Source organism: Aedes aegypti, chromosome 2 (genome assembly GCF_002204515.2).
Source record: "Aedes aegypti strain LVP_AGWG chromosome 2, AaegL5.0 Primary Assembly, whole genome shotgun sequence".
NCBI classification, from domain to species: Eukaryota; Metazoa; Arthropoda; class Insecta; order Diptera; family Culicidae; genus Aedes; species Aedes aegypti.
The window spans coordinates 437,606,247-437,621,457 of record NC_035108.1 but is presented as its reverse complement, the minus strand read 5'-3'; the positions used below and the strand labels follow the sequence as shown (position 1 = coordinate 437,621,457).

The window sequence follows — 15,211 nt, the reverse complement described above, 5'->3', positions numbered from 1 at the left end:
TTTAGTGTCGTGTACTAGAGTCTAGTACACGACACTGAAGACGGCCTTACAGTTGAGTACACGACACTGAAGACGGCCTTGCAGTTGAGGTCGAAATACGCGTATCTGTCAGAGGATACACACTCTAGTGTAATTAAATGGTATAGTACTAAATTCGGTTTTTTCATCTACTTATAGGTATTCTACTAAACAGCTCGAAGATTTATTATCCAGATATTTGTCGACTGTCACCTTTATGGATTGTCCTAGTTGTTTCCTTAGGAGAGAGTTTACAAGTGTTTTTCCAAAAAAATCCAGAAAGGTTCATTCCAAAGATTATGAAGCATTTTTCTTGGCATTTTCTTTTTATTTCCTACAATAACTCATCTACATTCACACAGGAATTGCTGTAGTAATTCAAAGTTTTGTCCTACATATCTTCCAAATATTTTTTTATGTAAAATCTTACTGAATATTTCGTAAAATATCTTTATTTAGGATTTCACACCAGATAATACTTCTGTAATCATTTTAATAATTCTTCCGCTCTGTTCTATACAATTTTTTCAGGAAGCCCATCCAATAGTTTTCAAGGAATTCCTGTAGGATAGCAACAAGAAATTTGCTTAAGAATTCCTCAAAGATTTCCTCGATAGTCTAGAAGTTCTTACACCCAACCTTGTGAAGGTTATTCAAGGGTTACTCTAGAACTCAATCAGGATTGTTCAGACATTATGTAGGGTTTTATATTTGAAATTCATCCCAAGTTATATGAAAAAATCCATTAATATCTGAAAAAAAATCATGACACTTTCTTGGAGGCGCCCCTGAAATAAAGCCGATTTTTTTAAGGTTTTAGAAAATTCTCAAAAGTTTCATGGAAGAATTCCTGAAAGAATCTTAAAGCAATTTTGAACGACAGCTTTGTGGGAAATGCCTGGATAAAATACTGTTTGAATTCTTGCAAATGTTCTTAACGAGAATCTTGGAGTTGGATGGTTGAATCATTGAATACATTCTTGGATTACTTTTTTGAAAAAAAAAAAAATCTGAAGAATCTTTGGAGGAAATCTTGATGAAACATCTGAGGTAATTACTGTAGCTATCTTTAGTAGATTTCATAAAAATCACGAAATGAACTCTTGGAGAAATCTTCGAGCAAATATTTCTACATGAATCAATTCCTGGAGCAAATAATGTAGAAATTCATACAGAAATACGAGTAGTAATACTTGTCGTAATGTCATGAGAAATTCTCGAAAAATAATGTTTCAAATATTATCAGAGAAATATCTGATAAGAAACAATTTCATCTCCAGGTTCCTATTAGGTTTTTGTTTTGTTATCTTGGATTCTTATTAGTCGCTTTCTGATCTCTTTTTGATTCATGTTTGGTCTCTTTTTTTTCAGGAAAGTTGTTTCTGAAGTTTCAATTCTCTATTTCTATTCTCAATCGTCATTGGAAGATATGATGAATAATGATATCCACTCAATTTGATTTGCGATTCATTCTAGAAACATTTGGCAATAATTGTAACTCTACTTAACAATCTAAATTTTATTGGTAAATGGTTCAACTTCCTCCATCTAATATTTCGTTGGAATTTCTCCAACAATTCTGCAAGCATTTCTAATGTTTCCGACAAAAATTCTCCACAATATTCTCTCTTTTTATGAACCTAGGTGGCCGAAGCGGCTACTCAGCTGAGTTTCGTGGGTTCGAATGCCGCCGGTTGAGGATCTTTTCGTAAAGGACATTTTCTCGACTTCCTTGGGCATAGAGTCTTCGTACCTTTCATGCGACAGATACATGCAAAACTGGCTAATTGGCAAAACAAGCTCTCGATTAATAACTGTCGAAGTGCGTTTAAGAACAGATGAGAACAAGGATTTGTCATATTTGGGATGTAGCGTCAGAAAGAAGAATAGATGAAAAAATACTCTATTTTAATGAATCATGGAAAATGAAAAATCTTATCATTTTCTAAGAATTCATCAAGAATGTCTTGCGGTAATGCAGAGAGTTTCTATGAAATGTTCTGTAGGAATTGCTCAACAGATCGTCAACAGCTTCTTCCTTAAGAATGACTTGAGAAATCAAGAGCATCATCAGCCATAGCCAGCAGTACTACACTAGTGCTGTGTATAACAAGCGAGCTTTGTATAAGATACGTATACTCAGTACACGATGCTACCAGCCTTGGGTTAATCCATAAATTGTTCTAACGATTCTTTGAAAATTGCTTGATAGTTCTTCCTGCAATCCAGTCATTCGTCAAGAAATACTTCCATAAATGCTGATGGCAATTTTACCAAGAACATCTACGGCTGGCTGTAAAAATGATGTTACTTCGTGTTGAATCATGGGTAGGACAATCCTTTGACTGTCCTACCCCCCCCCCCCCCCATTTTTGTGCGTAGGACATGTCCTACCTGTCCTACTCACTTCCCGTGCCACTGTACTTGTTGTACATTTGGCTTAAGCTTACCAGACAAACGTCTAGTTCGTTTAAAAATATATTTATTCAGGAGTGTAGGACTTCTTATTTAATCGTTTTCATGTAAGGAATGGTACACAAATTATGTCACGCAAAATTTCAACTTTTTCGACCCCCTCCCCCCCTTTATCACACTTTTTGTATGAGTCCTCCGAAAATTTTGTAAAGTTTGTCACACTTGGCTCGACCACCTCCCCCCCTTGGAGCGTGACATAATATATGCATGACCCCTAAGTGTGAGCAATTCTAATGCAATAAATTACTACCACAAACGCTGAACAGACGCCACACTCTCATCGATGTCCCGTTTCACAATAATCACCTCACACTTCATTGCGTTCCATGAGCTAAATGACGTTTAAACCATTTTAAATTTGAACGATGTGCAAATTAGCGGGAGTTACATTCAAAAGTATACAGATTGAAAATTGGCATAGCAACGGGGGTACAAAAATCTTAAGTATCCGATTTTTTTTTATTGCCTTGTGATATGTGTTTGTATTGTAACTAATTATTTCCTCAGATTGCATCCCCTTCTGTTTTAGACATTAATCGATAAACACCAAGGTTCATAAATAAATTACAGTTAAAGTTCAAAGTTCAGTCGGTTGGACGAAAAAATCAACTGTTTACTGTTGTCATTTCTATTCCAGAGAAAACCAACCAGCTGATGCATATTTAATTGGCCATAATCCTCAACGTTATGTGGAACGTGTCATTCTGTCCTAGTCATGGTCATTGAGTTTCAATTTCTTCTCGCATTTTCCCATCGACATACCGCACAACCCAAGCGTAGCTACCAAAGCTCCACCGCATCGCATCGGGTGCAACTGAGCGCGCATACGTCCAGTCACTTTGCATACATCGAATGCCTCAATTTCCCCTTGGACAGACCCATTCCCCATCTGTGCTAATTCTTGCCATTTGTTGATACAGTATCGACCAACCTGCAAGCCATCCTTGTCTGTATTCTGAGCGAGCGTGTCACGTTTCACGATACTGTGCCATTCTCAGGGCTGGTAGCGACTGAGTGCAACAGAGAGAAACCTTTATGCTTGGAAATAGATACCAAAGAAACCAAATAGATAGTTCATATTCGGTCTCTTTTTGGTCTTGGGATTTAGGGATAACCCCAGAAAATACTCCAGAGTACTTCCACCATGATTTTTTCAGCTGTTTTTTCAAAGATACTATCAACCATTTCTCAACAAAATCCAGTTATTTTTCTATCGAATTCGTTAGGATTTCGTCTAAGATTTTCATTTGGGACATTTTCAAGAACTTAAGCAATAAATTCTCCATATATGCATCCACTGATTTCTTAAGATTTGCTTCTGAGATTGCTCCTATGATTTGTTAAGAAAGTCCAGCAGAAATTCGCAAGGAAGTTTTCAAAGAGTTTTTCCAATTGTCAAATGCATATTTCAAGAAATTATTGGAGATTGCTAAAACAAACAATTAAGTAATCTCTTATGAAACCTCTGCAAAAAAATTGATATACTCTTATCAAAATTGATATAAATTATATCATGTTAAATTGGGAGTTTTCTACCCACTCCTTCCTACATGCCACGCTTTTGTATAATATCTTCACAGATTTGTCACGTTTTTCTTGACCCCTGCCCCCAGGAAGCGTGACATAATTTGTGCATAACCCATTACAAGGATCTCTAAATAACTCCCAATCTTCTGAGGCAGTTTTGGAGATTTTTTACGTTCAACACTCCGTCATCGTAATAATCGTCATTATACAAACTTCAAAAGCAGTTTTCCTGTTTAAAAATTATTTGATGAAAATGTGTTCACTGTGTTTCGGTTGAAGAATAGAATACAGTGAACACATTTTCCTGTAAATTTTCTTTATTTTGAACGAAAAAACTGCTTTTGAAATTTTCGAAATCGATGACGGAACCTGCCCCCTTCAAGAACGATTGTCAAGATATTTTATTCAAAAAATAATCATTTGAATTCCTGAATATAACTCTGCAAGCTTTTCTGAAGGCTATCTTTGGAAAACATTGAATGGAGTCCTTGAAGAAACTTGTGTAGAAATGGTCGGAATAATTGCTGTAGTATTTGCTGGTGTGAAACTTCAAATCTAATTTTGAAGAATCTATGGAGATTTATTGGAAAATTACTTAAGAATTGTAGGATTAACTACATGAGTAAGCCGTTGGTGAAGTATTGGAGGAAAGTTATAGATAAATTTCTGGAGGAACTGAATGATGAATCCTTGGTTGAATTTATTAAAAATTCCTCGAAGAGTTCTCAACAGATTTCCAGGAATAATCGCTGAAATAATTTTTGAGCAATTCCTGATAAAATTCGTAGATGGTCTTGCGAAGGAATTTATATGAAAATGGCTGGAAAAGTAACTACAAAAATCAGAGAAGGAACTTCTTGAGGAATCTTGAAAAAAAAAAAAGTCAACGAATTACTTCAAAAACTTTGGGCATTTTATCAAAAGAACTCCAGCAGGAATCTTTTTTGGAGTAACTACTGAAAAAATCAAAAGAAAACTAGCATTAATGGAATGTGAAAAAATCTGGAGAAAATCCTGAAATAGCATTTTGAAAAATTTTCAATGTGATCCTTGTGAAAATTCTTGGTAAGGTATTTCGAATCAGAACTCATTGCAAGAAGAGGAAAATATTGATTTTGGTTAAAAAAGAGACTTTAGAAACCCTCCATAAAAAATAAAGACTAAGTCTCTTAAAAAAGACTTGCTACTAGCCCTGTATTTTTATCTGCTCCTGGGGTTTGCTCCCATTCCTTCGTACTGTGCACCAACTAAAAAGGATATTGGTAAAGGAACGCTCACCCCGGTTCAAGGGCTTTGGCAGCCATGAATTGCGCTCTGATGCACATGCAGTGATGACGACCACGAGGGAAAAGACATTTTTCTTCGTTTCGTGTGACGATTCGTCGTTTTCACTATGGACAGACCGAAAAAACATGCACCAACTCGGGTGTAACGTGGTGCTAGTTGTAGTAGAGTAAGGTGGGGCAAAAGTTCGACCTTAGGAGGATAATCAATTTTTCAGAAAAACTGCAACATTTTAAAAGTAAAATAAACACCACGAAGTAGACCTTCAACATATTGGCTATAATGTTGCTGAGCAAACTTGTGTCAAAATATGCACTCATATCTAGTTATAACAGTTTCAAAATTATTTGTCTTAGACGAATTTTGGTCCCACCGGTGAGTTCGAGGGTAAGGTCCTTACATTAAAAATCTAATAATAATTTATTTTCATTTTGTTCCATGTAATTTGTTTTGAATTGAGCTAGAAAACTTGAAACGAAACTTTTGCCCCACTTTACTCTAGTTCTTAAGCAAATAGTTGTCAGCTGATGCGACGAAACGTTTCTGCAGCCACCTTTTTCCGTTACCCCTCCCTTGCCATGGGCTGCGAAGGCAGTATTGTATAAGGGGTGGGTGGTGATGACGGCGTCGTCGTCGGCATGCTTCTTGTTGCCTTCAAAGGTTCAAGGTTAATTGCCTTGGAGCTTTCGCCCGGGACCAGGGGGGCCTGCTTGCATCACACGAACGAACAATTGGAATGTAATTTGTTTTCTGGCATCCTTTGGTTGTTCGAAGAATATTACTAACGATAATGGGTCACATGCTAGGTACAGTAGGAGCAGATAATTTGTCCTTTTTATATCCTGATTGATGCCCGTATATGTAAATCACGAACAGTGCGTTAGAGATCACAGTTAAAAGACGATACGAAGGTTCAAATTTTATTCATTTCCTTCTTATTTCATTTGGTTGAATCAACAAGCATTAAGTCATTGATTTTTTTCACATACTATGATATTCTTAATTTCATATCCGTATGTTGACTGACATCCTGAAAGAAGACTCTCAATTTCTTATTAACCAAATTTAGTAGGATTAAGATCTGCATCAAATCCATTTATGTCCGACTATTTTAAAAATATAGTTTAAGAATACGTTCTGGAAACTGTTCATCAAAAGGCAAGTATCAAACTTTATGCCTTTTTAATTCATCATTATCATAGTTTTAGTTTATGGAAAGATATGGGGATCCTTGCCTAAGTTAACCATGATAAAATCTGTCAGATTCCTGCGATACTGTTGGTGGGGCTAACGATGATTAGATCCATTATTTATCAAATGAATCGAAAAAAAAAATCCTTGCATATCTTTCATCGAATGCCAAAAATAGCGGTAATGCCAAAAATATTTGGTAGTTGGCTAACGGTTAACTTTTAGCACTCGTATCGCTTTTATTCTAGTTTAACGGTAGCTCCTTACCGCCATCTAGTTCCCGGTTGGCCAAAAACAGCATTTTAAGCATTGAGCATCAATATTCGCGTTACTATATATTTAATTGTTCTGTCTATTATGCCTGTTTGGCTATCATCTTTGGATGAAATAATTTTACAGAGATGATCAAAGTATCGTAGAAGAAAACAATTTTTCCAAAATTTTAATGATAATTGCTCAAAAACCTGAAACAAATATTATTAGGAATACGTTTTACATATAATTTTTCACACTCACACGAATTCTGAGAGACGGGTTGAGAAAAACTTTCGAAGCTATAGAATTTGAAATTTGTATTCCAACGTAGGCTTTCTGGTTTTGGTCAAGAGAGATTCATTAGGTTTCGCTCAAGTGTTTTGAAACTAAAACAAAATTAACCACTTAAAACAGTACAGTCTAGCTATAATGAAGGACTTTATTAGGTAACCCAATGAAGCAACCGACAGACCCCATCACCATGAATTGCAAGCCCCGCAGATGAAGCACACCTACTCACATTCACAATTGCCCACCTATGTATGCATGCAAACAAAAAGAACTGAAAATGAGAGAGGATGAAAGGGACACCGGACACGGTTCCGTGCTTGTCCAAGGGGAAAACCGAAAATAGCACCCAGCCAGAAGTGTACCTATTAAACGAAGCATACATCATCATCGACTAACGAGACAGAGAGTGACAGCAGAAGAAAAAAGGTAGCCTATCAGTTTTCCTTTTCATACGCAATTTAGCACCATACGAACACCCACAATCATCAAACCAATCAACCGAAATTTTACCCGACACGAGAGACAAGAAACATGAAACGCACTAATGATGGTCAGCTGTGAGAACTCGACGAACCACACGGCACAAAAGGTTGATCGGTTAATACATTATCGTGAAAGATTAATAAACAGCTCCCCTCTTGATGATGCGATGAAAATGGATACTATCAATAAGTGATGAATACCAACCAAATCAGATCCCCGAATCTTGCAAACACACAGGAAACAGTCATAACATACTTATAAGAGTGGAAAAATACGACCAATTTCAAAAAGCTTCTCCGTTGCCTAGTTTGGGTGGTGTATTATCCTCCGTGGTCATCGCTGCAGATTGTTCCGAGAACCGGTGTCGTCGTCGTTGATGTTTGTACGGTAGAATGGTGAAGGTTTGAGATTTTTGTTTTTAAATTTTACGAATCACAGCTTCGTCATGTTCTCCCACTTCCGGTAGGCTTCACTGTCTTCCGGAATTATTGCGTACACTGTGTGTTTATGTGGGCGGGATCGTGTGTGTGGGTGGGTGCAACAATCGAGTGTATCGATTGGTATTTTTGCATTTGCATCGGAAGATGATGGGAGCAAAATTATTAGAAGGGAAACGGAAATTTCGGAAGGTGGTGTAGTGTTATCCAAAGCATGTTGGGTAGGGTGGTTCAAAATATGTTTTTTGCTTCATATCGCTCATTCGATTTTGAGTATCCTCCCAAAATTTGAGCTAATTTGGATGAAAACCGGATGAAAATTAATTATGGTTTTCGATTTAGATAAAAAGCGAAAGTCGATTTGAAAACAGTCTTCTTTAAAGTTGTAGCTGATAAGTGTATCTAACGATATCAGCATATTACTAACCACATGGGCAAACACTATAACCGATTGAACGTTTTGCTTGGTTTTCCCGGGTCTACCCCGTTTGGCATAATGCCGTATGGCATAATGCCGTTTGGCATAAATTCGTTTGGAATAATAGTCGTTTGGCATAATAGTCGTTTGGCATAATGGTCGTTTGGCATAATTTGAAAAAGGAAGATACTGCAGTGGTACAGTAACATGCGGGACCATAAGATACGTCAAAAAGTACAATGTTCCTTTTTTTTCGAATGACATGGAATAGCTTAGGCGATGGATATATTTTTGTTAAAAATGCGCTATAGTATCCCGGACATAATGACCCCGGAAGTCATGTATGATGCAATTCCAAAAGAGCTAAACCAATATCCAATTGGTTTCCTTGAAAAATGAAGATTAGAAGTATGTCCTATCAATAACACAGCGTAACAAAAATGACACTTTTGCGTGTCTCAAGAATCAAATAATGTGTCTTTAGTAGATTTGGGATTGCTGAATCTGATGCCGTTCTCAGAAATGTTCCAGCACGTCACAATTTTTAGCTACAGGTCGCCAAAGTTGTATAAAACACTGGTTTCATTGATGTTTACATAAAATTTAAACAATGATTTATCAAAAAATATTATGATTTAATCTACCAAGCATGCAAAATAGGACTTTAACTTCCATTTCAGTTATAATTTGATTGAAATTGCACGATTGAATTGAAGTTAAATCAATTTTCTCAACATGCTTGCAGTCTCCATACAAAATTCTATGTTTTTCTTATATGGCAAAATACAATACTTTTGTAAACCGCCAAAAAATAACTTTTTAGCATCGAAAGTATCATGAACGTTGATGATAAGTATTGTTATACACATGAAGTTTGAGTTCTGAGGCAAATTAAGTAAATAAATTGCCATACAAGCTGGAAAACTTGCATGCAAGTTGGTTGAAATAGTCAAATTTAACATTTCCAACAGCCAAAATCTCAAAAACTAGACGTGCTATGATATTTCTGCAAATGGCAATGGATTCAGCAACCCTTAATTAAGTAAATAGCGGTATTTTGGTGTTTGAGACAAAATCGTGTTCCGCAGTGTAATTGACAACGGAATGTACGATCGTGAGCAACCCCTTTGCTTAATCGAACGAATTTGATTAAATTCAATGTTTTTCACAATTATGCCAAAAGACTATTACGACAAATGGCACTTAAGCCAAACGACCGTTATGCCAAATGGCATTATGCCAAACAGCTATTATGCCAAAAGACTGTATGCCAAACGGGGTAGACCCGGTTTTCCCATAGTCATTCCAATATAAACTTTGAACAGCTTGTTTAATCTCAGTTTTAATCTAAATTTTGTCAGGTACTAGAATCCAATTCGCAGTGTGGAGCAAAACGAATATTTTGAACCACCCTAATGTTGGGGGGTTAACAATATCCGGGTCGGGATCTGAACATCTGACTCCAGTTAGCAAACAACTACTGAACAAGCAGCAAACGAAACTTAAAATTATTCACACACTACATCCCCAACATTTTCCGGAAAAACACTCAGCACAGCATTTTCTGTCCTCTTAACACAGGGATAGTAATTATCCCAAACAAACAACACTTACCGTCGAAATCCTCATCGTCCTCATTACGCCCACGGCAGTTCTCAAAGTAGAAACTGGGCAGATTTTCCAGGACCTTGTTGAGCGTTTGCTGCTGGTACTTGTAGCCTTCCCGTAGCCTCAGCGCCTGGTGGGCACTGAACTTCCGGATCTTGTTCCGCTGGAAAACGTAATTCTCCCGGACCCAGTTCAGTTGACTCGTTGAATAGTCCCGGACACGTCGCACCTGAATAAATTAAAACAGGGAATTTAAATGCTGGTTTGATTACGGGTAAGCACGGCTGTCGTGTGTGAAACGGTCGTTTGATAATGAGATTTAAGAGAAAAACGTTCAGGGTGGTTGGCGGTTTACGAGAACCAACCACATGTCACCCGTTAACGTGAAGAAGGGTATAGGGGTTGACAATTATAAAACTTTTGTCCATTGTACTTTTCCGATGGCAACAACGCGGCAACAACAACTTGAAACGTGAAAGTTTCCACTCACAAACGGGAAGGCCATCGATGGTCACACGGTATTGTTCGTTCTGGTCGCCATGTAGAAAAGAAAAAGTAGCACTAATAACTTAAGAAGGTTTTAATCCTCTGCGTGGTGGCGTGGGTGGTCATTAGTCACCTGCCACAATACGGAAGCAAGGAGGATGAGAAAGTAAAATTATAGCCGGTGGCATTACCATTGCATAATTTATTTAGTTTTAATTGGAGTATGTTAAGAAATTGTCCTACCTCTTACCTTTGGTGCGTTTTGTTTTTGGTAGATTCAGTTTTCCGTCTTACCTGATCATAGTATTGATCCCGTAGCGTCGTTATGTGATGTGTACCGATGTCACGAATCTCTCGCAAATGCTTGGCCTGAGTACTGTAGCCATCTTGAATCCATTCGACCTGCTGGGCACAATTATCCTTGATACGGTGGACCTACGATGACGAATAATAACATTTTGAATAAATATGCGCTCCAAAATGAATAATTTGAAAATCCCGTCTACCATATCTTTCTGACCATCTTTAGAATACAAATAGAGTTCTAACTAATCTAACACTTAAGATTTTTTTTACGTCGGTCGACGTTCCGCGATATTTCAAAAAACGACGTAAAAAAGACTTCGTATTTTTCGACGTTTCATGACCATACGAATCATATTGTAGAACATTGTCTTGTATGGACAAGCAAATTGGTTCAGGTTTTTTTACGTTAGTTTTAGAAACAACGAGGTTATTTACGCGGTACCGTAGTACCGTAGAGAACCGCCCTACTCATACACTCGTGCTCCACATTTACCTGCTGTGTATAATTCTCCCGCAACCGTTCCAACTGTTGACTCTTGTAATGCTCAATGTTGTCTAGCATGGCGTATATCTGCCGTGCCTTCGAAGACGTCTTATCACTGCGGTAGCAATAACTGCAGCAGTTCTGACAGATCAGCTCGATGATGCGGAACCGGATGAACACACGGCGGATTCCCTGGAAGATGAGCGTCAGCGCCAGGAACGCCGCAGCCGAGATGGCCCCGGTAATGATGCTGCCTATCTTCACCCGATAGAACACGATGGGATCGATGTACAGTCTGTGGAGGGATAGAGATGCATAGAATGAGATTTCTCGGTATATTGGTAGGGTTATGGTAATGTGGTTCAGGGGCACCGCAGCCTAAACAGTGGCACCGAGAGAAGGCAAACTGCCAATGCCAATCAAGCACACGTCAATATTCCTCTGAATTATTCATTGATGATCTGACTTTGGCGTGGATTGTCGGTGTTGCATCAAACACTGCACTTTAGCTCCATTGGTTTCGTCGAATTCAAACTATGCGCTTGTCCAATTTGAATGGAAATCGATTGTAGTAACTCTACAACATTGGTGTTTGATAGTCTAATGCAGATTGCATCCGACGATACGGCTGGCGATAGGATTGTTATGATATATAATGTAGAATTCCGTAATATTATACGGAGCAGTAAACTATCACAAATGTGTGCAGCATTGTCAATGCCAATGTTGCAAATGCAATGTTAGGTAATGTAGAGAATTTTTGAATTCTCTTTCATTTTTCCGCCGCTCCGGCTTGTGACGAAATCGCAAACATGATAATTTTTAGTTCATTATCTGGTATCAGTGGCGCAACCAAGAGGGAGGGTGTTGCGGTCACCCCCCCCCCCAGAGCCTGAAAAAAAATGGGCTTACCAAATATATTTTTAAATAAGTAAAATAAGTTACTTTCTGAAAATTGTATTACCACTGTTATTTTCAGTAGCTTTTGACTTCTCAACTTTAATGAAAACAAAATTTCCTGCGAATTGCTACAATAAAAATATGCTAAGGAAACGAAATGTGCTTGAATTTGTGACAAGTTTGTCGAACATTCAGATATTTTTGGACCATTCAAACATCTGATTAGTGAACGTTAATCCGTAGCATAACAAATCTTTCAGTTGTCTTAGCATTTAGCCAAATTTTACTCTACTTTTCAAAGATTTCGGCAAAAACAAAACTAGAATTCTGTTGAAGCAGCCAACTGACTAGTGGAAACAAACATTTTGTTTTTGGATTAGCTATTCATATTGAAAATTGTTGGGAAAATGTACTCTGACTGGTCTCCTTAACCTTCCAGTTATCGCGCGGTTCGCCACCGTCAGAACCACCACACTGCTGTTATGAACGAAAAGCGAGGTTTTGTCAACAGTGTTGTACAAAATACAACAGCGCGACGACTAAAGTGTTAAAGAATGGATAAGAGAAACAATGTGTTATGGCCAGAAAATTTTTTTAACCATTAACACATAAGTATTTGGTCGAAAAATATTCTTGATTTCAAGAGGCAACCCAAGCAATCAAAAGTTCGGATAACAGGGCATGTTTTGGCTTAAGCAGCTTACTTTTTAAGTAATCAATCGAACTATACAGTTTACATAAAGTTCGTTTAAGTTGCCTTCAAACCTTCAAGTAAGTAAAAAGTTCAATTCAAACTTGTTCTGAACATTCGAGTTAATAACAAGTTCACGATTTACTCTATCGAGAATCAAGTTCCGCCAATATCCGTTTTATTATCTTAATAATCCCCCCCAGAGCCTGAAAAAAATGGGCTTACCAAATATATTTTTAAATAAGTAAAATAAGTTACTTTCTGAAAATTGTATTACCACTGTTATTTTCAGTAGCTTTTGACTTCTCAACTTTAATGAAAACAAAATTTCCTGCGAATTGCTACAATAAAAATATGCTAAGGAAACGAAATGTGCTTGAATTTGTGACAAGTTTGTCGAACATTCAGATATTTTTGGGCCATTCAAACATCTGATTAGTGAACGTTAATCCGTAGCATAACAAATCTTTCAGTTGTCTTAGCATTTAGCCAAATTTTACTCTACTTTTCAAAGATTTCGGCAAAAACAAAACTAGAATTCTGTTGAAGCAGCCAACTGACTAGTGGAAACAAACATTTTGTTTTTGGATTAGCTATTCATATTGAAAATTGTTGGGAAAATGTACTCTGACTGGTCTCCTTAACCTTCCAGTTATCGCGCGGTTCGCCACCGTCAGAACCACCACACTGCTGTTATGAACGAAAAGCGAGGTTTTGTCAACAGTGTTGTACAAAATACAACAGCGCGACGACTAAAGTGTTAAAGAATGGATAAGAGAAACAATGTGTTATGGCCAGAAAATTTTTTTAACCATTAACACATAAGTATTTGGTCGAAAAATATTCTTGATTTCAAGAGGCAACCCAAGCAATCAAAAGTTCGGATAACAGGGCATGTTTTGGCTTAAGCAGCTTACTTTTTAAGTAATCAATCGAACTCTACAGTTTACATATAGTTCGTTTAAGTTGCCTTCAAACCTTCAAGTGAGTAAGAAGTTCAATTCAAACTTGTTCTGAACATTCGAGTTAATAACAAGTTCACGATTTACTCTATCGAGAATCAAGTTCCGCTAATATTCGTATTATTCTCTTAATAAGCGAAAAAGTTTCACTGAAACTAGATTTCCATTAAAAGTGATCTTTGGAGTTCACTGTTTAAGTACAATCCAAACTATAGGTTGCTTGGGAAGTTTAGAAAACCCCATCCAGAACCAAATTCTGATTGCGCTACTGTCTGGTATGATTGTTATTTATATCGCTGGAATCATGGAAGGATACCAACTTAATGTATAAAACACATTTTCTTTCCGAAATTCTCCAAAATGAGATAGAAGTTCTAATAGCAAAACAATATTAAAATTACTCTCGATAGAATTCCGTCATTGCGACGTGACGAAGAGAGCACATGAAATATAGCTTAGTCTAGTGACAGTGAGAACACTCGTTTCGTCAGTTTCGCAAGTCGGTCATGATACTTAACAGCCCTTCTCTGTATAATACTGTAAGCTAAGCTCAAAATAGGCTTTGTCCTAGTCAGTGGGGATGTAATGCCAAGACATAGAGAAAAAAAAATCACTGGATGAGTTATTGAAATGACTTTAGAAGAAACCCTGCGGGAATTTTTGAAGGATTCCTTGATGCATTTCTGGAAGGCATTCTAGAAATAACCCTAGAACATCGAAGTTAAAAAAATAATAGCTGAATCTTCGCAGTAAAATAATCTAAGAAGTAATATTTGGAGGAATGTTTCCCTAGTTCCTAGAGTAATTACATGAGGTGACCTTGAAGGTATAATTTGATGAATCTTCAAATCCAGGAAGATTGGAAAGATCCCTGAAGTTACTCCTAAACAAAAAGCTGGATGAGTGCTTGGATATCTGTGTTTTTATCGTACTGTTTGATTAATATTATCTCGAAATTCTGGAAAATATCCTAGAGGGATTTATAGAGGAGTTCCTAAAGATCTCATAGGAAGAATCCATGAAAAATTAATTTGTAGAGAAGTCCTTCTATGAACATTGAAATTACTGGTAGAATCGAAAAAAAAACCTACGAATTGGAAATTGACACATGGTGTCAGACTTAAAAGAAACTCCTCTGCAAAGAAAAAATGAGGCGATTTCGAGGTTTTCTTGAGTCTTCCTACAGAAGACATTGAGGGGAATTTCTGTAGGTATCTTCAATGCTATTTAGAAGCGCAAGCAAAGGAGTAAGTAACATATTGTACATTTATAATTACATGATTTATAAAAATATTCAGTTTTGAAGTTTTCAACCGAACTTTTACGTAAAATAGTAATAAAAAAAACCTTAGAAAATTATCTGTTTTTTTGGCTTTTATACATTTTGTTCGGAAT

At 37.0% G+C, this 15,211-nt stretch overlaps 1 protein-coding gene across 1 annotated transcript in view; it reads right to left on the bottom strand.

Moving 5' to 3' along the window:
• LOC5566986 overlaps positions 1–15,211 on the bottom strand; it is a 131,315-nt gene that overhangs the window by 8,085 nt on the left and 108,019 nt on the right. Inside the window, exons 3-5 of the mRNA XM_001651341.2 lie at positions 11,273–11,558; positions 10,768–10,908; positions 9,994–10,216 (exon numbers count right to left, since the gene is read on the bottom strand). Of these exons, the coding sequence (XP_001651391.2) occupies positions 9,994–10,216; positions 10,768–10,908; positions 11,273–11,558 (650 nt within the window). The remainder of the gene's footprint in view (positions 1–9,993; positions 10,217–10,767; positions 10,909–11,272; positions 11,559–15,211) is intronic.